Raw genomic sequence first — 21550 nt, 5'->3', positions numbered from 1 at the left:
TTGCACAACAATCTCTTGCACGGTATCTTATCAAAAGCCTTCTGAAAGTCCAAATACACCACATCCACTGGTTCTCCCTTGTCCACTCTGCTAGTTACATCCTCAAAAAATTCCAAAAGATTCATCAAGCATGATTTCCCTTTCATAAATCCATGCTGACTTGATCTAATCCTGTCACTGCTTTCCAAATGCGCTGCTATTTCGTCCTTCATTATCGATTCCAGCATTTGCACCACTACTGATGTCAAGCTAACTGGTCTATAATCACCTGTTTTCTCTCTTCTCTCCTTTTTTAAAAAGTGGTGTTACATTAGCTACCCTCCAGTCCATGGGAACTGATCCAGAGTCGATAGACTGCTGGAAAATGATCACCAATGCATCCACTATTTCTAGGGCCACTTCCTTGAGCACTCTGGGATGCAGACTATCAGGCCCCGGGGATTTATCGACTTCAATCCCATCAATTTCCCTAACACAATTTCTGCCTAATAAGGATATCCTTCAGTTCCTACTTCTCACTAGACCCTCGGTCCCCTAGTACCTACGGAAGGTTATTTGTATCTTCCTTCGTGAAGACAGAACCGAAGTATTGGTTCAATTGGGATGCCATTTCTTTGTTCCCCATGATAATTTCACCTGAATCCGAATGCAAGGGACATATTTTTGTCTTTACTAATCTTTATCTCTTCACATTTTTATAGAAGCTTTTGCAGTCAGTTTTTTTGTTCTCTGCAAGCTTCCATTCGTACTCTATTTTCCCGCTCTTAATTAAACCTTTAGTCCTCCTCTGTTGAATTCTAAATTTCTCCCAGTCCTCAGGTTTGTTGCTTTTTCTGGCCAATTTATATGCCTCTTCCTTGGCTTTAACATTATCCTTAATTTCCTTTGTTAGCCATGGTTGAGCCACCTTCCCAGTTTTATTTTTACTCCAGATAGAGATGTACATTTGCTGAAGTTCATCCATGTGATCTTTAAATGTTTGCCATTGCTTATCCACCGTCAACCCTTTTAGTATCATTTGCCAGTCTATTCTAGCCAATTCACGCCTCATACCGTCGAAGTTACCTTTCCTTAAGTTCAGGATCCTAGTTTCCGAATTAACTTTGTCACTCTCCATCTTAATAAGGAATTCTACCACATTATGGTCACTTTTCTCCAAGGGGCCTCGCACAACAAAATTGCTAATAAGTCCCTTCTCATTACACAATATCCAGTCTAGGATGGCCAGCTCCCTGGTTGGTTCCTCGACATATTGGTCTAGAAAACCATAAAGTTCTAGTCTCCCTTATAAGTGTAAACATCCTCTCTGCATCCACCTTGTCAATCCCCCTCATAATCTTATATGTTTCGATAAGATCACCTCTCATTCTTCTGAATTCCAATGAGTAGAGGCCCAACCTACTCAACCTTTCCTCATAAGTCAATCACCTCATCCCCGGAATCAACCGAGTGAACCTTCTCTGAACTGCCTCCAAAGCAAGTATATCCTTTCTTAAATATAGAAACCAAAACTGCACGCAGTATTCCAGGTGTGGCCTCACCAATACGCTGTACAACTGTAGCAAGACTTCACTGCTTTTATACTCCATCCCCTTTGCAATAAAGGCCAAGATTCCATTGGCCTTCCCGATCACTTGCTGTACCTTTTGTGTTTCATGCACAAGTCCAGGTCCCACTATACTTCAGCACTTTGCAATCTTTCTCCATTTAAATAATAACTTGCTCTTTGATTTTTTTTCTGCCGAAGTGCATGACCTCACACTTTCCAACATTATACTCCATCTGCCAAAGTTTTGCCCACTCACTTAGCCTGTCTATGTCCTTTTGCAGATTTTTTGTGTCCTCTTCACACATTGCCTTTCCTTTCATCTTTGTAGCATCAGCAAACTTGGCTACGTTACACTCGGTCCCTTCCTCCAAGGTGTTAATATAGATTGTAAATAGTTGGTGTCCCAGCACTGATCCCTGTGGCACTCCACTGGTTACTGATTGCCAACTCGAAAATGAACCATTTATCTCTAACTCTCTGTTTTCTGTTCATTAGTCAATCCTCTATCCATGTTAATATATTACCCCCAACCCCATGAACTTTTATCTTTAGCAGTAACCTTTTATTTAACACCTTGTTAAATGCCTTCTGGAAGTCCAAATATACCACATCCACTGGTTCCCCTTTATCCACCCAGTTCATTACATTCTCAAAGAATTCTAGCAAATTTATCAAACATGACTTCTCCTTCATAAATCTATGCTGACTCTGCCTGACCGAATTTTGCTTTTCCAAATGTCCTGCTACTGCTCCTTTAATAATGAACTCCAACATCTTCCCAACCACAGATGTTAGGCTAACTGGTCTATAGTTTCCTGCTTTTTGTCTGCCTCCTTTTTTAAATAGGGGCGTTACATTTGCAATTTTCCAATCTGCTGGGACTTCCCCAGAATCCAGGGAATTTTGGTAAATGACAAACAATGCATTCACAATCCCTGCCGCTACTTCTCTTAAAATCCTAGGATGCAAGCCATCAGGTCCAGGGGATTTATCTGCCTTTAGTCCCATTATCTTACTGAGTACCACCTCCTTACTGATTGTGATTGTGTTAAGTTCCTTTCCCCCTATAGCCCCTTGACTGACCACTGTTGGAATATTGTTGGTGTCCTCTACTGTAAAGACTGATACAAAATATTTGTTCAGAGTTTCTGCCATCTCCATGTTCCCCATTACTAATTCCCCGGTCTCGTCCTCTAAGGGACTAACATTTACTTTAGCCACTCTTTTCCTTTTTATATACCTATAGAAACTCTTGCTATCTATTTTTATATTTTGTGCTAGTTTACTTTCATAGTCTATCTTCCCTTTCTTAATCATTTTTTGAGTCATTCTTTGTTGGATTTTGACTGCTTCCCAATCTTCTGTCCTCCCACTAGTTTTGGCCACATTGTATCCCCTTGTTTTTAATTGGATACCGTCCTTTATTTCTTTAGTTAGCCACGGAGGGCTATCTGCTCTCTTACGCCCTTTCCTCCTCACTGGAATATATTTTCTTGAGAGTTGTGAAATATCTCCTTAAATTTACACCACTGTTCATCAACCATCCTAACTTTAATCTATTTTCCCAGTCCACGTTAACCAACTCAGCCCTCATACCTTCATGGTCTCCTTTATTTAAGCTTAGTAAGCTGGTTAGAGACCCAACTTTCTCACCCTCCAGCTGAATTTGAAATTCAATTATGCTATGATCACTCATTCCAAGGAGATCCTTTACTAGGAGATTGTTTATTAATCCTGTCTCATTACACAGGACCAGATCCAGATCACAGACTCTTCCTGATCAGATTCTTGCCAAACCAATGCTTGAACATCAGGGGTGACTGGGTTAGTCAGGGTTGGAAGACGTGGCAAGTGTCTGGCAAGACTTCCCACCTCCCACCTCTCCCCTCCCCCATCTCCCCTCCCCCATCCCCCCTCCACCCCACCCCCCTAAAATGGGCACAGCAACAAAACTACTAAGAGTGAGCTATTATGACTGCTGTTAATATAACAGCAAGAAGCTGCCACTCCACCATTTCACATTACCGTCCATCTAAAAAGGTATGACAAAGATGTGACTAAATCTACCCAAAGCTAAGACAGAGTCCGTGCAATGACAGTCAAACAGGTTTGAAACTTCAAACATTTGGCTTTCTATCTTGGAATTAGTTGTTGCAACCATTTCGTAAACACTATTGACTCTTGCATGAGAAAAATAGGTCTAGCCACAGCCTCCACACATTGATTGGACAATATTCAGTTCTGTAATTCTTGTTTAATATTGAATGTCAAACGTTGTAGAGCAGGACACAGAATGGGTGAGAAACACATCAGTGTTAGCTTTAGTGAGCATTGCAGTGATTAGGTACTTCACCATCCACCCATTCCATTCAACCAAGTCATGGTAAAAGAACAAAACCCACCTGCAGATATATTTGAGGAGATTGTAATTGGCCTGAGGCAGACTAGTGACCTGTTTGATCAGCTCCTGGACACCCTGAATAAAAACAAGAACAGATTATTCATTCTCATTATAGTTCAGATAGAAGACGCAAAAAAATACAGGGCAATTTTAACCCAGTGGAAAGCAGATAGGTGGGCAGTTAAAAATCGGCCAGCTTACTTACCCACCACAGACCCACCCGATCGCAACTGTAAGCTACTCAACTGAGCAGGCAGCTAGGGTACTAGCCCAAAGCTGCTGGGGCCCTTTTTAAACACACGGATGTCAGGCCCTGATGATGTCATCGAGATCCGACTGCAATTTTCACTCAGCGGCCTGAATGGGAAATGGGAGTGCATTTCCCCGGCAGTCCGGCATATTGGGTTAGGGGCCTGAAGTGGTAAATTGTTTAAAGAATAATTTAAATGCACCTCCTGGCCCCACAAAGAAGCTTGGTACTCCCTTTCAATCGCTCCCCCCCTACGAATCGCTGGACTCTTGCAAAATAGTCCTGGAAGTCAATCCCACCACTTACCTGGTCTCAGTTTCTGGTCCTCTCAAATGTCCGTTAATTCCCATCGACCTCCTGCCTAAAACAGGCTGGTGGGATTTAAATGAAGCCCGGGGGGACTCGTTTCTGGGACAGTGGGTGAGCTTCTAATTCACTGCTCCTCGCCCCGCCCGCCAAAAAATGGTCCAGTGTTAAAATCGGGGTGATAGCCTTGTGAATTAAACCAATTCCAAATTCAAACACCGGGCTCACCTGATGTGCCACAAATAGGCTGGGCACTGTGGGCAGGCTTCCCACAGCCAAACACTGCATCACTTCACCATTCAACAACAAAAAAAATAAGGTTTATATTTGTTTTAATACCCATCTTTTTCAGGTCCTGCCATACCATGGAGCAGAATTTCTGCACGAGTTCATAAAATCTTGCAGCGCGGGAGGCCATTTGGCCTAATGTGCCTGTACCGGGCCTTTGAAAGAGCTATCCAATTAGTGACACTCCCCTGATCTTTCCCCTTTGCCCCATAACCAGGGGTTCTCCTGATCTCCTGCCATAACTTTAGTAGAAACCTCAGTGAAACAACATAAACAACCGTTTATACCATTTCTCTGGAATTTCCGCAGAGGTTAAGGCAGGAGATTAGAAAAACCCCTGAGGAAATTCTAACCCCATGTGTTAACGTTTGGATGTTTGTTAAATGTTAAATTTGTTAAATGTTTGGAACAATCTTCCACACAGACCGATAGAAGCAAAAGACTTGAGATGTTTAAATAAGACTGGATGCTATAAATGCGCAGTTAGAGTATTAGAGAGATGGGTGCAAAGGCCTCACCCCATTCTTAATTTTTCATATGTTCATAGGTTGTCCACAGATTGAGGCTGTAACCAGTGAAGTCTGTCAACCTTAGAGCTCCATGCACTGGTTCAACTAACTCATTGTTGCTGCACTTCTCTAATGAAATCTGTCCTGATAGTTAAACATTTTTACACATATTTTCAGTGAAATCAAAGCTCAGATAAGTGAAAGCTAACAGATTGCACTGCCGCAACAAGAGGTTTAGCAGTCATCCAATTCATTGCTAAGTTGGTGGTGTGGCTCATTACTTTAACAATGCAGCCACACTCAACATGTTGAGCATCAGTACGAGGCCACAACTGCTTGGCCTTGCTGCTATTATAAAAAGAATATAGAGGCACTGGAGAGAGTGCAGAGAATATTTATAAGGATGATACCAGAAATGCGACAGTATACATATCAGGAAAGGATGAACAGACTGGGTCTCTTTTCTCTTGAAAAAAGAATGCTGAGTGGTGACCTAATAGAGGTCTTTAAAATTCTGAAAGGTTTAGATAGAGTGGATACAGAGAGAATGTTTCCACTTGTGGGGAAGACTTGAAAGAGGGGACTGAGTGTAATGTAGCCAAGTTTGCTGATGATATAAAGATGGGAGGAAGCGCAATATGTGAGGAGGACATAGACAGGCTAAGTGAGTGGGCAAGAATTTAGCAGATAGAGTATAATGTTGGAAAGTGTGAGGTCATGCACTTTGGCAGAAAAAATCAAAGAGCAAGTTATTATTTATATGGAGAAAGATTGCAAAATGCTGCAGTACAGCGGGACCTGGGGGTACTTGTGCATGAAACACAAAAGGATAGTATGCAGGTACAGCAGTGTTCAGAAAGGCCAATGGAATCTTGGCCTTTATTGTAAAGGGAATGGAGTAGAAAAGCAGGGAAGTCTTGCTACAGCTGTACAGGGTATTGGTGAGGCTACACCTGGAATACTGCGTGCAGTTTTGGTTTCCATATTTACAAAAGGATATACTTGCTGTGGAGGCAGTTCAGAGAAGGTTCACTAGGTTGATCCCGGGGATGAGGGGGTTGACTTATGAGGAAAGGTTGAGTAGGTTGGGCCTCTACTCATTGGAATTCAGAAGAATGAGAGGTGATCTTATCGAAACGTATAAGATTATGAGGGGGCTTGACAAGGTGGATGCAGAGAGGATGTTTCCACTGGTGGGGGAGACTAGAACTAGAGGGCGTGCTCTTAGAATAAAGGGCCGCCCATTTAGAACTGAGATGAGGAGAAATTTCTTCTCTCAGTGGGTTGTGAATCTGTGGAATTTGCTGCCTCAGAGAGCTGTGGAAGCTGGGATATTGAATAAAATTAAGACAGGAATAGACAGTTTCTTAAACGATAAGGGGATAAGGGGTTATGGGGAGCGGGTAGGGAGGTGGAGCTGAGTCCATGATCAGGTTAGCAATGATCTTATTGAATGGCGGAGCAGGCTCGAGGGGCCGTATGGCCTACTCCTGCTCCTATTTCTTATATTCGTATGTTCTTATCAGAACTGCTTTGACACATAATTGGGGCGATGTTAATTGTATTACAGAATTATATTTAAATTATCAACCCCTCTCTCCACACCAGAATTAAGTAGTGGCTCCACTAATAAATTGTCATGTGCTTTCTCCCCCCACCACTTTTCTTCTATTGTGCTGGCATTGGCACTTGGCTGTATGGTTGTCTTGGGCGCCGGTCACCATCCAATAATGATGATATTTTATCCAAAGACCCAGTTATGCTACATGTACTAATACTTATACAGCCAGCTCCTCTACTGCTTTCTGCTCAAAGGCAAGAGAGCTCTCTGCATGTATGCCCATCCTCAGCATTTGGGAACCAGCATCAGGCTCTCCAATAATGTACGCCACGTGGGAGTTTCTTAAAATAGGCTCTGCATATGGTGTTAAGCCCAACTACCTCCTGCGGTAGTCACACACCTCTTGTTTCGATGTACTTTTGACGCCTTGGAACCCAAATCACACTGGATGGTTTGAACCTATGCAAACCCAAAAGCACTCCATATCGAGGTAAACGGCGCAGTATAAACCGGTCGACTGAAAGTAATATGGCTAGGCCTAATTTCGAGGAATGTTGACAGAGAGGAGATTATGCATTCTGGACAAAACATAGCAAGACTCTAGGCGTGCGTACCTCCTCTTCATCCTTAGCCAGTAGTTGTGCACAGGAGAGGAAGTCCTCATATTTGGCAAACGGGATCACTGGCTCTGGCAACTCCCTCAGATACAGCTTCAGCAGGGATGCAACTGTGTGAACATCGGTGTTCCTGCAAAAAAGTGAAACATGGAGTTGTAGAACGCTACCACAATTAACTAACTTTTGCTGTCAAACCCAAGGAAGTAACTCAGTGGCAGAACGACCCAGTGAACGACCATTTGCCCTTCATGCTGGTCCACATAAAAAGACTTTTAATTAATTAATATGGTGGACATGGAATAATGAGAATTGCTACTACTTTTGTCTACAAACCTGTGGTGATCACTATAAAAAATGACTCAAAATTAAATCATCAGAATATTTCAATTTCATGTGTTAGGAATGGACTTAAACATTTTATTTAGGAATGTTAAGTTTTGTAAAGCTATGACGTGCCCCAAATAACAGTTAAAGCAGATAGATTATTGTCCATCCATACCTCCCAACAGGTAACTCAATATTATGCTTTGCATACACAGTCATTGTATGTATTCAAGTCACAGATAGATAGATTTTTAACCAATAAAGGGAATAAAGGGTTACGGAGAGCGGGCGGGTAAGTGGAGCTGAGTCCACGGCCAGATCAGCCATGATCTTGTTGAATGGCAGAGCAGGCTCGAGGGGCTAGATGGCCTACTCCTGTTCCTAATTCTTATGTTCTTATGTTCTTATACACAGTCCCCACCAGTTAACCAGCTGGTGCTCGAGAAAAGACTTTGACATGATCCAATAGAAAGGTTCGTCCTCTCGAGAGGGCACATGGATGAGCAACAATGCTGATCCTGGGTACCAGGAATTTATATTTTGAAGGTTTGAGGAATGGGCTTATCTTTGGAAAAGATAAAAACCAATAGAAGTTTTTAAACATTGAGGGAACTGATACATTTAATGTGGATAAATGGTGTGCTGTGGTGACGGTTTCATTGGGGACAGGTTGAAAATGAGGAAATCAGGCAAAACCTTTTTCACCCAAAAAGTAAAAAAGGGAAGGCCATTGAAGTGGACAGTATAGAGGCAATTAGATGTATTCCTGAAGAGAAAGGAGAGAGTGATTTGGTGAGAAGGCAGATAGATGGGGCTCATCTATGAAAAAAGGAGCGACTTCTTCGGCTCTCTCAGTTCTTGTGTCTTCCTCCAAACTTCTCAAGTTCCGGTCCTTTGTACCGAGGTGTTGGAGTACGGCAGAAAGCTCCCTCAAACCGGGTGTAGCATTATCCCTATTTTAAATGGTCTTTGTTGTTGCAGTGTAAACATGCTTCAACATAATGTGTACATAATCCTGGCAGGATGCCCTCATCATCAACCACCAGCCTCCCAACCTGACCCCCGAGACCAAGCGCGTCTGTATATTTTAGGTGGGTAGAAAATTAGTGCCCTGAATGCAGACAATGTTGCTAGGGCATGAATGATGCCAAATATAGCTCGTTACATCCAGCAGAAAATCCTAGAGGTAGTGGTCACAAGCAGGAACCCAGTCGATCATTTTCTGAAGGATTTCACACTCCGATCCAATGGATGCTGGGTACTGTAGCATAGTGGCTATGTTCCTGAACTAGTAATCCAGAGGCCTCGACTTATGATCCAGGAATCGGCAGCTGGAGGAATTTAAATTCAGTTAATTAAATGAATCTCGAATTTAAAAGCTGGTATCAGTAATAGTGACCATGAAACTACTGGATTTTTGTAAAAAAAAAATCCAACTGCTTCACTAATGTCTTTTAGGGACGGAAATCTGCCGTCCTTACCCAGTTTGGCCTACATGTGACCCCAGATAGAACAATGTGGTTGACTCTGATCTGCCTTCTGAAATGGCCTAGTGAGCCACTCAGTTGTACCAAACCGCACTGTGGGAGTACCTTTACCACACGGACTGCAGCGGTTCAAGGCGACGGCTCACCACCACTTTCTCAAGGGCAATTCGGGATGGACAATAAATACTGGCCTTACCAGTGATGCCCACATCCCGTAAACAAATAATTAAAAAAAATCTAATATCTTCCATATTTGGCTACATTTCTACACCTACAAGATCGATCAGATGTAAAAGCCAAAGAACCTGGTTTTCAATTGGCCGGAAGGTGGCTAGTTTTCTAGCCAATCAAATGGCAGTTTATTTTGTAATATGGCTTCCACACTCTGAAAATGGACAATGGAACCAGAGAGACTGAAGTGAAAAGATAAGTGAAAGCTTTTACATTTAAAAAATGAAAATAGTGTAAAAGGCTCCAATGAGTAGAACAGAGAGCATTAATTAGTTAAATAAAGGATAGAGTAAAGAACAAGCACAAGGGCAACAAAGGATGATGACTCACTAGACACACAATTCTGTTTCAAGTTAATGGGGCTGATTTTCATCAAGATCTCCGCCCACCCAAAGTGCCAGCGATGACCACCGAGGTATCAGACGGTACTTTAATATGTTGAGTTTAAAGTTATTGAGGACTGGCACTTCCTGTATAAAACGTGTAACTATTCATGACTTATTTCATTGCAATGTTGCAAAAACCTGCTCACAACATTGCATAGAAACATAGAAACTAGGTGGAGTAGGCCACTCTGCCCTTCGAGCCTATACCGCCATTCAATGAGTTCATGGCTGAATATGCAACTGCAGTACCCCATTCCTGCTTTCTCGCCATACCCCTTGATCCCCCTAGTAGTAAGGACTACATCTAACTCCTTTTTGAATATATTTAGTGAATTGGCCTCAACAACTTTCTGTGGCAGAGAATTCCACAGGTTCACCACTCTCTGGGTGAAGAGGTTTCTCCTCATCTCGGTCCTACATGGCTTACCCCTTATCCTTAGACTGTGACCCCTGGTTCTGGACTTCCCCAACATGAATAAGAACATAAGAACATAAGAATTAGGAACAGGAGTAGGCCATCTAGCCCCTCGAGCTTGCTCCGCCATTCAACAAGATCATGGCTGATCTGGCCGTGGACTCAGCTCCACTTACCCACCCGCTCCCCATAACCCTTAATTCCCTTAGTGGTTAAAAATCTATCTATCTGTGATTTGAATATATTCAATGAGCTAGCCTCAACTGCTTCCTTGCGTAGAGAATTCCACAGATTCACAACCCTCTGGGAGAAGAAATTCCTGCTCAACTCGGTTTTAAATTGGCTCCCCCGTATTTTGAGGCTGTGCCCCCTAGTTCTAGTCTCCCCGACCAGTGGAAACAACCTCTCTGCCTCTATCCTGTCCATCCCTTTCATTATTTTAAATGTTTCTGTAAGATCACCCCTCATCCTTCTGAACTCCAACGAGTAAAGACCCAGTCTACTCAATCTATCATCATAAGGTAACCCCCTCATCTCCGGAATCAGCCTTGTGAATCGTCTCTGTACCCCCTCCAAAGCTAGTATATCCTTCCTTAAGTAAGGTGACCAAAACTGCACGCAGTACTCCAGGTGCGGTCTCACCAAAACCCTGTACAGTTGCAGCAGGACCTCCTTGCTTTTGTACTTTTGACCATAATATGGTGGAATTCTGCATTAGGATGGAGAATGAAACAGTTAATTCAGAGACGATGGTCCAGAACTTAAAGAAGGGTAACTTTGAAGGTATGAGGCGTGAATTGGCTAGGATAGATTGGCAAATGATACTTAAGGGGTTGACTGTGGATGGGCAATGGCAGACATTTAGAGACCGCATGGATGAACTACAACAATTGTACATTCCTGTCTGGCGTAAAAATAAAAAAGGGAAGATGGCTCAACCGTGGCTATCAAGGGAAACCAGGGATAGTATTAAAGCCAAGGAAGTGGCATACAAATTGGCCAGAAATAGCAGCGAATCCGGGGACTGGGAGAAATTTAGAACTCAGCAGAGGAGGACAAAGGGTTTGATTAGGGCAGGGAAAATGGAGTACGAGAAGAAGCTTGCAGGGAACATTAAGACGGATTGCAAAAGTTTCTATAGATATGTAAAGAGAAAAAGGTTAGCAAAGACAAACATAGGTCCCCTGCAGTCAGAATCAGGGGAAGTCATAACGGGGAACAAAGAAATGGCGGACCAATTGAACAAGTACTTTGGTTCGGTATTTACTAAGGAGGACACTAACAACCTTCCGGATATAAAAGAGGTCAGATGGTCTAGTAAGGAGGAGGAACTGAGGGAAATCCTTATTAGTCAGGAAATTGTGTTGGGGAAATTGATGGGATTGAAGGCCGATAAATCCCCAGGGCCTGATGGACTGCATCCCAGAGTACTTAAGGAGGTGGCTTTGGAAATAGCGGATGCATTGACAGTCATTTTCCAACATTCCATTGACTCTGGATCAGTTCCTATGGAGTGGAGGGTAGCCAATGTAACCCCACTTTTTAAAAAAATGGAGGGAGAGATAAACAGGGAATTATAGACCGGTCAGCCTGACATCGTTAGTGGGTAAAATGATGGAATCAATTATTAAGGATGTCATAGCAGTACATTTGGAAAGAGGTGCCCACACAAGAGATTAATGTGCAAAGTTAAAGCACATGGGATTGGGGGTAGTGTGCTGACATGGATTGAGAACTGGTTGTCAGACAGGAAGCAAAGAGTAGGAATAAATGGGGACTTTTCAGAATGGCAGGCAGTGCTGTGCTGGGGCCCCAGCTGTTTACACTGTACATTAATGATTTAGACGAGGGGATTAAATGTAGAATCTCCAAATTTGCGGATGACACTAAGTTGGGCGGCAGTGTGAGCTGCGAGGAGGATGCTATGAGGCTGCAAAGCGACTTGGATAGGTTAGGTGAGTGGGCAAATGCATGGCAGATTAAGTATAATGTGGATAAATGTGAGGTTATCCACTTTGGTGGTAAAAACAGAGAGACAGACTATTATCTGAATGGTGACAGATTAGGAAAAGGGGAGGTGCAACGAGACCTGGGTGTCATGGTACATCAGTCATTGAAGGTTGGCATGCAGGTACAGCAAGCGGTTAAGAAAGCAAATGGCATGTTGGCCTTCATAGCGAAGGGATTTAAGTACAGGGGCAGGGAGGTGTTGCTATAGTTGTACAGGGCCTTGGTGAGGCCACACCTGGAGTATTGTGTACAGTTTTGGTCTCCTAACCTAAGGAAGGACATTCTTGCAATTTAGGGAGTGCAGCGAAGGTTCACCAGACTGATTCCCGGGATGGCGGGACTGACCTATCAAGAAAGACTGGATCAACTGGGCTTGTGTTCACTGGAGTTCAGAAGAATGAGAGGAGACCTCATAGAAACGTTTAAAATTCTGACGGGGTTAGACAGGTTAGATGCAGGAAGAATGTTCCCAATGTTGGGGAAGTCCAGAACCAGGGGTCACAGTCTAAGGATAAGGGGTAAGCCATTTAGGACCGAGATGAGGAGGAACTTCTTCACCCAGAGAGTGGTGAACCTGTGGAATTCTCTACCACAGAAAGTTGTTGAGGCCAATTCACTAAATATATTCAAAAAGGAGTTAGATGAAGTCCTTACTACTCGGGGGATCAAGGGGTATGGCGAGAAAGCAGGAATGGGGTACTGAAGTTGCATGTTCAGCCATGAACTCATTGAATAGCGGTGCAGGCTAGAAGGGCCGAATGGCCTACTCCTGCACCTATTTTCTATGTTTCTATGTACTCCATCCCTCTCGCAATGAAGGCCAACATTCCATTCGCCTTCCTGATTACCTGCTGTACCTGCAAACTAACTTTTTGGGATTCATGCACAAGGACCCCCAGGTCCCTCTGCACCGCAGCATGTTGTAATTTCTCCCCATTCAAATAATATTCCCTTTTACTGTTTTTTTTTTTCCCCCAAGGTGGATGACCTCACATTTTCCGACATTGTATTCCATCTGCCAAACCTTAGCCCATTCGCTTAACCTATCTAAATCTCTTTGCAGCCTCTCTCTGTCCTCTACACAACCCGCTTTCCCACTAATCTTTGTGTCATCTGCAAATTTTGTCCCCTCTTCCAGGTCATCTATGTATATTGTAAACAGTTGTGGTCCCAGCACAGATCCCTGCAGCACACCACTATCTACCGATTTCCAACCCGAAAAGGACCCATTTATCCCGACTCTCTGCTTTCTGCCAGCCAGCCAATTCTCTATCCATGCTAATACATTTCCTCTGACTCTGTGTACCTTTATCTTCTGTAGTAACCTCTTGTGTGGCACCTTATCGAATGCCATTTGGAAATCTAAATACACCGCATCCATCGGTACACCTCTATCCACCATGCTCGTTATATCCTCAAAGAATTCCAGTAAGTTAGTTACACATGATTTCCCCTTCATGAATCCATGTTGCGTCTGCTTGATTGCACTATTCCCATCTAGATGTCCCGCTATTTCTTCCTTAATGATAGCTTCAAGCATTTGCCCCACTACAGATGTTAAACTAACCGGCCTATAATTACCTGTCTTTTGTCTGCCCCCTTTTTTAAACAGAGGCGTTACATTAGCTGCTTTCCAATCTGATGGTACCTCCCCAGAGTCCAGAGAATTTTGGTAGATTTAAACGAATGCATCTGCTATAACTTCCGCCATCTCTTTTAATACCCTGGGATGCATTTCATCAGGACCAGGGGACTTGTCTACCTTGAGTCCCATTAGCCTGTCCAGCACTACCTCCCTAGTGATAGTGATTATCTCAAGGTCCTCCCTTCCCACATTCCCGTGACCAGCAATTTTTGGCATGGTTTTTGTGTCTTCCACTGTGAAGACTGAAGCAAAATAATTGTTTTAAGGTCTCAGCCATTTCCACATTTCCCATTATTAAGTCCCCCTTCTCATCTTCTAAGAGACGTATAGGACTTATCAGTTCTGGATGACATGATTTGCCAATGGTACTTTGTTGAAAAAGTAGGTGTGTGTTAATGCAAGAGACCCAAACAACTCGAGCAATTCAATTGGAGCGCCATTTGAGTGATGCAATACAGCATTGGCTTCAAAGCTAATCTTTCCTTTAAATAAACATCAGAGGCCTTGAGTGTTTAACGGTGCAAATTTAAGAATCACCTTCAGCACGCATTACCTGTCAAACAGAGGCTTTTCTCCACAATCGAAAGAATCCTGGAGTTCTTTGACCAGGTTGGCTTGCCCGGGCATGCGGAATAACCCTTCTTCATTGAGGCCACGCTCTCTGATAAAGTCCACACACTGTTCAACTAGCAAAGGAGCCAGGCGCTTTCCAAACTTGCGCTCATACTGTACAGTGTCTTCCAAACGCTGTCCGAATATACCTTAAATAAATCAGAATTTACAGCTGTGATTTCCCTCGACAAGGAACTTCAGTAATTTATAATGTCACTTTGAAAGCTGGCACAGCGAACCGGAACACTAAATATCAAAGTAAAAAAAAAAAAGGAGGCAACTAAAACCATTTTAATTACAATGCTGCAGATCAATTTTAAAAGCCGCAGGTAACCTCTATTTTTTTTTGGAAAAAAAGATTTTTTCTTTGTGTGGTTTTAAAAAAATGTGGCTTCAAACACTTCCTTTCCACTCAACAACTGTGATTCTAACCCTCCGTGACTTAAAACACTGCTCCCATATCTGGGAAAGTTTTTCTAAAATGTCTCTCTCACAGCTGGGCAGGATACAAGAAAAAAAACACACACCATCTGAGAGTGGCTTATCATCTCTAACCTACTGCCCAGTTACAACTTCATTCATTATTTTATCAATACTGATTTGCCCAGTGCTCTCGAAACTGCCTTCCTCTTGTACCACAAGTTGGCTGCCACCTTTCCCACATTACAACAGTGACTACACTCCAAAAGTACTTAATTGGCTGTAAAGCGCTTTGAGACGTCCGGTGGTCGTGAAAGGTGCTATATAAATTCAGGTCTGTCTTTCTTTCACCACCCCTCTTATACCAGCCAAGCTCCACAGTGCCATTCCAACACACCTGCCTTGTTGAAATTAAGACCTAGCTCATTCTTTCGCAGGACCTCGGAACTCCTTACTTCCATCAATCTTTCCTTCCTTCTCCAATGCCTTTAAAACCCAAGGATGGCATCCCCCAATCACCACTTCCAGATTTAGCTCCTCTCCGTTAAACTTTGGTGCTCCATTGCAGTGTGGCCTATGACAACTTCTTCACAGTTTCTCAGTAAAATAAAAATAGCTTGGACTCGCTATGCCATTAACAAGATGTCACAATTGAACACACTTTAAAAACGTAGGCCCGATACTGCACCAAGATGGCGCCTTCAAACTTCAGAAACCGCCAAGGGATCAAATACAACATTCCGAAGGAACTTCAAAAATGCAACACAGTTTCAGTGACCTTTTCAGGGGAATAGTTAAGTATTTGATTATGAACATTGGGTCAAAACATTGCTACAGTTCTTCTTACTTGCTCGGAAGATCTCCGGCCTGTGGTGAGTTAGTTGATCTCAACCAGATGCATTCTAATTAGTTTCAGTAACCCCGGGTTAGGGAGGAGGACAATCAGCCAAGGTTCCGGCCTCTGATGGCTATCCACTGAGAGTGCACGTGTGTGCATGTGCAGAGGGCACGGGCATGCTTGGTAATGATGCTCCACCCAGTCAAATAGCAAATTCATTATTTAGGCTAAATTTTGAATAATGGCCATTAGAGGAAAAGTACCTAGAGGGCAACTAGCACCTGTGTAACTGTATCCTAGCAGGAGTCATTGAATACATTTAAGACAGAGATAGACAGTTTCTTAACCGATAAGGGAATAAGGGGAACGGGCAGGGAAGTGGACCTGAGTCCATGATCGGATCAGCCAGGATCATAGTAAATGGCGGAGCAGGCTCGAGGGGCCATATGGCCTACCCCTGCTCCTATTTGTTTTGTTCTTCTGAGTCACTGCCTTGGGGAGGGGAGTGGAGAGAATTGTTGATGGGGAAAATAACTTGCGGGGGGGGGGGGGGAACTTGCTTAATCTTGTTCAGATAATCAGCAATCAGTAGGAGGGAAAAATGGTCAAAGTCAGTGCTGAACGTAGACTTAAATGACAAGAGCTGCCAAGGGTGCTATATCTCCTTTTCTCATTCCTATTTTAGGTCCTTAGGATTGTAGAAAAATATAGTTTGAGGAAAAGTTTTAGGATGAAACAGTTTATTCCGTAAGCCATGTTAACTAAGGAGTATGTCCACATTGTGCTATTGACTGCAGTCCATTCAAATATTGACTAAACAGTCCATTTACTGGAAATAGTCATGTGGTAACAACACTAATCCACTTTTCTAGCCTCCCTGATGCCTTTGTTGGCAAGTAAGAATGCAGGGTAAAAAGAGGAACAGAATTGAAAAAAGAGAAGAAGGTATGCTAAACTTGTATGGAACCTTAGTTAGACCACATTCGAGTGCTGGGTACAGTTCTGATCTCCAGATCACAAAAAGGATATGAGGCACTGGAGAAAGTGCAAAAATGATTTACAAGGATGATACCAGAACTAAGAGGATGCAACATCAGGAAAGACTCAACAGTCTGGACTTCTTTTCTCTAGAAAAAAGACAGAGTGGGACCTTATACCAGTCTTTAAAAATTATGAAGGGGTTCAGTAGGGTAGATGTAAAGATGTTGTTCCCAGTTGTGGAGAAGTCCAAAACTAGGAGCCATAAGTACAAGACAGTCACAAATAATTCCAATAAAAGAATTCAGGAGAAACTTCTTGACCCAGAGTAGTGAGAATGTGGAACTCTCAACTATTTGGATGCATTTAAGAGGAGCAGATATGTACATGAGAGAGAAAGGAATAGAAGGATATGTTGATAGGGTGAGAGATGAAGTAAATAGATAGATGAATGAAGATGGAGAAGGTACATGTGAAGCATAAACACTGGCCGAATGGCCGGTTTCTGTGCTGCAATTTCTACACGAGTGTCATGTCTGCTGTTAAACTGTGCCTTAGAGGGTCTTGTGATTTATCCTGCTCTACTTGGAGTTAGCTGGTCGCTGTGTGGGGGGGCTGCCATTGATCGCAGTGCTTTGAGGTTAGGGGGGGGAAGGAAATGCCAAGATTCCTGCTCCTGATCACTACATTAGTGCTTGTACGTGCTCATCGGGTAAGGATAGAATCTGGTTTGACTGTGGTGCTCATTGTGATTGAATAGCCTAGTCATGGTCTGGTCTCACACAGTGGTACAGGAAAGTACTTGTGGAACTGGACCATACAAGAAGTTTGGGCCCAAACTCGGTGTTTCCAAAGCACGTGACCGAATCAAGAGACCTGAGCATCACCAGGAATTGGTCCTCGGGCCGTCTCTACATAGTCAGGGCGAACTGCCTCCACAGGGAATGCGGCCCTTGAAAATCGTCTATTTCGGTCCACCTGCCTCACGGTTGGCGACCCTCCAATAAGTTCAGGGAGGGGGAAATTGGAGCAGGCAACAAGGGAGAGGTGGGTTGGGGGAAGCACACCTGCTCCTCCTCACTCCAGAGAAAAAGGTTTAAAACATTTTTTTTAAACCTTGGCATTCACAGGGGCCTCTGCAGAATCCTGTAACAAATGTTAAAAGGTGTCCTTCAAGAGGCATTAGGTCCCGAATGGACATGTGCAATGTGCCCATCACCGGTTTTAGGGGTCTGCCCAGGACCCTGAAAAAAAAAATGGCCCACACAAATTTAACAGTGGGCCGTCGTAATGATAAATTGGTCTTCATTTTGCACCCGTTTCACACCTGAAAAATGGTCGCAACACAGACCAATTTCTACCCCAACAGTTTTATTCTATGGACACAATTTTGCTGATTCCGGTCACCCTTTCATTCCTGTGTAAATTCAAAACTCGATGGGTTTTACTAGTGTGAAATAGCCTGTGAAAAACTGAAAAAAATGGATAGGCTTTACTCTGGCTGTTGCTAGGGGGAAAGAGTTGGTGTCCTGTGCTAGTTTAATTGTGATCACTCTGTGATGTTGTGATTTGCAGCACTGTGTGGCCCCGTCAGCATAGGAATATCGCAACATAGGAACAGGAGGAGGCCATTCGGCCCCTCGAGCCTGTTCCACCATTCAGTTAGATCATGACTGATCTATATGACAACTCCATCTACCTGCCTTGGTTCTGTAACCCTTAATAAACTTGCCGAATGTCAGTTTTGAAATTTTCAATTGACCCCCTCAGCCTCAATAGCTTTTTGGGGGAAGAGTTTTTCATATTGCCAGTACCCTTTGTGTGAAGACGTGCTGAGCGGCCTAGCTCTAATTTTAAGGTTATGTTCCTTTGTTCTGGACTCTCCCACCAGAGGAAATCGTTTCCCTCTACCTACTCAATCAAATCCTGTAGTCATCTTAAACACCTCAATTACAGCACCGTTTAATCGTCTATATTGAAGGGAATACAAGCATTATTGCTTACAAGCATTGGCAGAGCTCCCGTTTCTCCTGAATGGAGAATGAAGCAGAGGTGGTTGGTATACCTTGGATCTGCTGGCGTGAAGTTGATCATCAGTCATAGGCGGTCCCTCAAATGAGGAGGACTTGCTTCCACGATAGTTCACAGATGTTTCAATGAAGGACCCAATGTTCCAGTCCTGAACTCCAGTTGAAGGGGGTGGAAGATGCCTGTGCGTGGATTTTTTTACCGTGTGGTGACTGTTGCACATCGGTCACCACACGGGCTCTACAGAGCTAGGCCTTTATCCAGAATTAACCAGGACGACTGGAGACCTGCTCTGCTGCACAGACCTAGTGCTCACACATATCGCAGTGTGGACTGGTCCGTGCTGTCCCATGGCCCTTGGCTCTTTTGGGCCCTGTACCCTTGAAGTAGATACCTGTGGTATGATTACACGTCCTTAGAAGACACTGGAGACATGAGCAGGATTAAACACACATCAGATGAGTCATCCCACATTCCGTTGCTCAGTCATAATTTATTCACACCTGCTTTGGCTTTTGGCAATGAGGATTAGCCGACTCCCATCATCCACTATATTCCATTCAAGTTACAAAATCTTACTAAAAGGTGTGATTTTATTGTATCTATAAAATTACAACATTTAGTATATTATCAGAAGACACTGACCTTTGCCTGTGATGTTCTGTCTCTGGTTATTAAGCCTGAATTTCCTTTGCCTGACAATGCCCGTTTGGTAACACGTTTTTTGGAATTCAGTTGCAGTGAAGACAAAGTGCAGCTTCGCAGGGCACAACCATCACACTCCTTCCCCTCCCTCTTTCCTTCCTCTACAACTTTTAGACTTTTGAAACCCAAGCTTGCCGTTGCCCAATCACTGCTTCCTGATTTATCTAAACCCCTAGCTGAGAGCTGTGGCTCAGAGGGTAGCACTCCTCGACTGAGTCAGAAAGTTGTGGGTTCAAGTGCAGTAGTGAGGGAGTGCTGCACTGTTGGAGGTGGCGTCTTTCAGACAAGGCGTTAAACCGAGGCCCCGTTTGCTCTCTCAGGTTAATGTAAATGATCCCATGGCACTATTTCAAAAAAGAGCAGGGGCGTTCTCCCCGGTGTCCTGGTATCCCTCAACTATCACTAAAACCATTATCTGGTCATTATCACATTGCGGTTTGTGGGAGCTTGCTGTGCGCAAATTTGGCCGCATTTCCTACATTACAACAGTGACTACACTCGAAAAGTACTTCATTGGTTGTAAAGCGCTTTGGGACATCCTGAGGTTGTGAAAGGCTCAATATAAAAGTCTTTTTCCTGCGTTATTCTTTTCAATCTTGGTACCGTGGCTCTTCACCATAATTTCTCAAGAGATGGGGAGGAGCCAATTGAGGAGATTCCTGATCCCAAAGTTCCCAGCTTGGAGCACAGGTCAGGGGCAGGACTAGGACACAGTCATCCCAATGCTGCACTCCCATTTGAGCATAGCCAACTGCATGAAGCATGATCACCCCAAATATCAATCAGGAATTTGCATTACTTTGCACCACCTCAGCATCCTTGGATACAATTAATACTGTGTTTTATATATTAGTGTGAATTAGTATCTTGGAGTCCTTATTAGCAATAAACTGGTATCAATCCAGGAACAGGGAAGTACTCTACTCGGAACTCTTTCACGGCAAACGAGCCAAAGATGGGCAGAGGAAATGTTACAAGGACACCCTCAAAGCCTTCCTGATAAAATGCAACATCGCCACTGACACCTGGGAGTCCCTGGCCAAAGACCGCCCTAAGTGAAGGAAGTGCATTTGCAAGGGCGCTGAGCACCTCGAGTCTCGTCGCCGAGAGCATGCAGAAATCAAGCGCATGCAGCGGAAAGAGCGTGCGGCAAACCAGACTCGCAACCCACCCTTTCCTTCAATTGTCCCACCTGTGACAGGACTGTGGTTCTCGTATTGGACTGTTCAGCCACCTAAGGACTCATTTTAGAGTGGAAGCAAGTCTTCCTCGATTCCGAGGGACTGTCTATGATGATGATGAAAAGTCTGCTTTTGATGTCAAATCATCCCTCCTATTTGCCCAGTAGCAATGTCCAACCAAAAGCAACAATGGAAGCAATTGGTGCTGTGATCTCCCTTTTAGCTCTGATTTTTGTTGACTCGTATTTTTAGTTTCAATCTTCTCAACTCAAAGTCCAACTAATGCTGATTTTCCATCAGCGACAAACATCCTCTTTAAAAAAATAATTACTTGTTGAAGCATAGGTCAGATGGGAAGTGTCGACCTGTCCTCCAGGGTAAGTTGGTGTGTGTTTTGTGTTTGTTTGTGTGTGTGTGTGGCTAAGGGGGGAGGGGAAACAGGAATTTTTTTCTCTTAAAGCTCACTTTAACCCTTTCAGTGCTGCATTGTCCTGGCACACCAAAATATTTTAGCATTTTTCAAAATTCGAATTAGAATTGCAAAAAAAAGTGAAGGCTCTTTGATGATTGGCATTCGAGACATGTTCTGAGTAAAGCAGGAGAACAGGTTATACAGAATATGGTAAGTTTCTGTGGAAAATCATTGGCTGAACGAAACCAATATCCCGGGAGGCTGCTCAGTCAGCCTGTGGGATAGTCCATTGAGCAGTGGCAGAAGTTTAAAGCACAGATTATACTAAAACAGAGGGGAGGGGGGGGGGTGAGGAATCACTGGCAGGGGTGACAGGCTGCAGGTAGCAAGTTTGCAC

At 43.6% G+C, this 21550-nt stretch overlaps 1 protein-coding gene across 2 annotated transcripts in view; it reads right to left on the bottom strand.

Annotated features, from left to right (window-relative positions):
* The window catches only part of arhgap22a (Rho GTPase activating protein 22a), a 410547-nt gene that overhangs the window by 34202 nt on the left and 354795 nt on the right, over window positions 1-21550 (bottom strand). For both annotated transcript variants that reach the window (XM_070865755.1, XM_070865754.1), the window contains 3 exons: window positions 14533-14740; window positions 7479-7611; window positions 3952-4025 (listed from right to left, as the gene is read on the bottom strand). In XM_070865755.1, the coding sequence (XP_070721856.1) occupies window positions 3952-4025; window positions 7479-7611; window positions 14533-14740 (415 nt within the window). The remainder of the gene's footprint in view (window positions 1-3951; window positions 4026-7478; window positions 7612-14532; window positions 14741-21550) is intronic.

Source organism: Pristiophorus japonicus, chromosome 22 (genome assembly GCF_044704955.1).
Source record: "Pristiophorus japonicus isolate sPriJap1 chromosome 22, sPriJap1.hap1, whole genome shotgun sequence".
In the NCBI taxonomy this organism is placed as follows: domain Eukaryota; kingdom Metazoa; phylum Chordata; class Chondrichthyes; family Pristiophoridae; genus Pristiophorus; species Pristiophorus japonicus.
The sequence above is the reverse complement of the archived record's forward strand: the minus strand, read 5'-3'. Positions and strand labels throughout refer to the sequence as shown.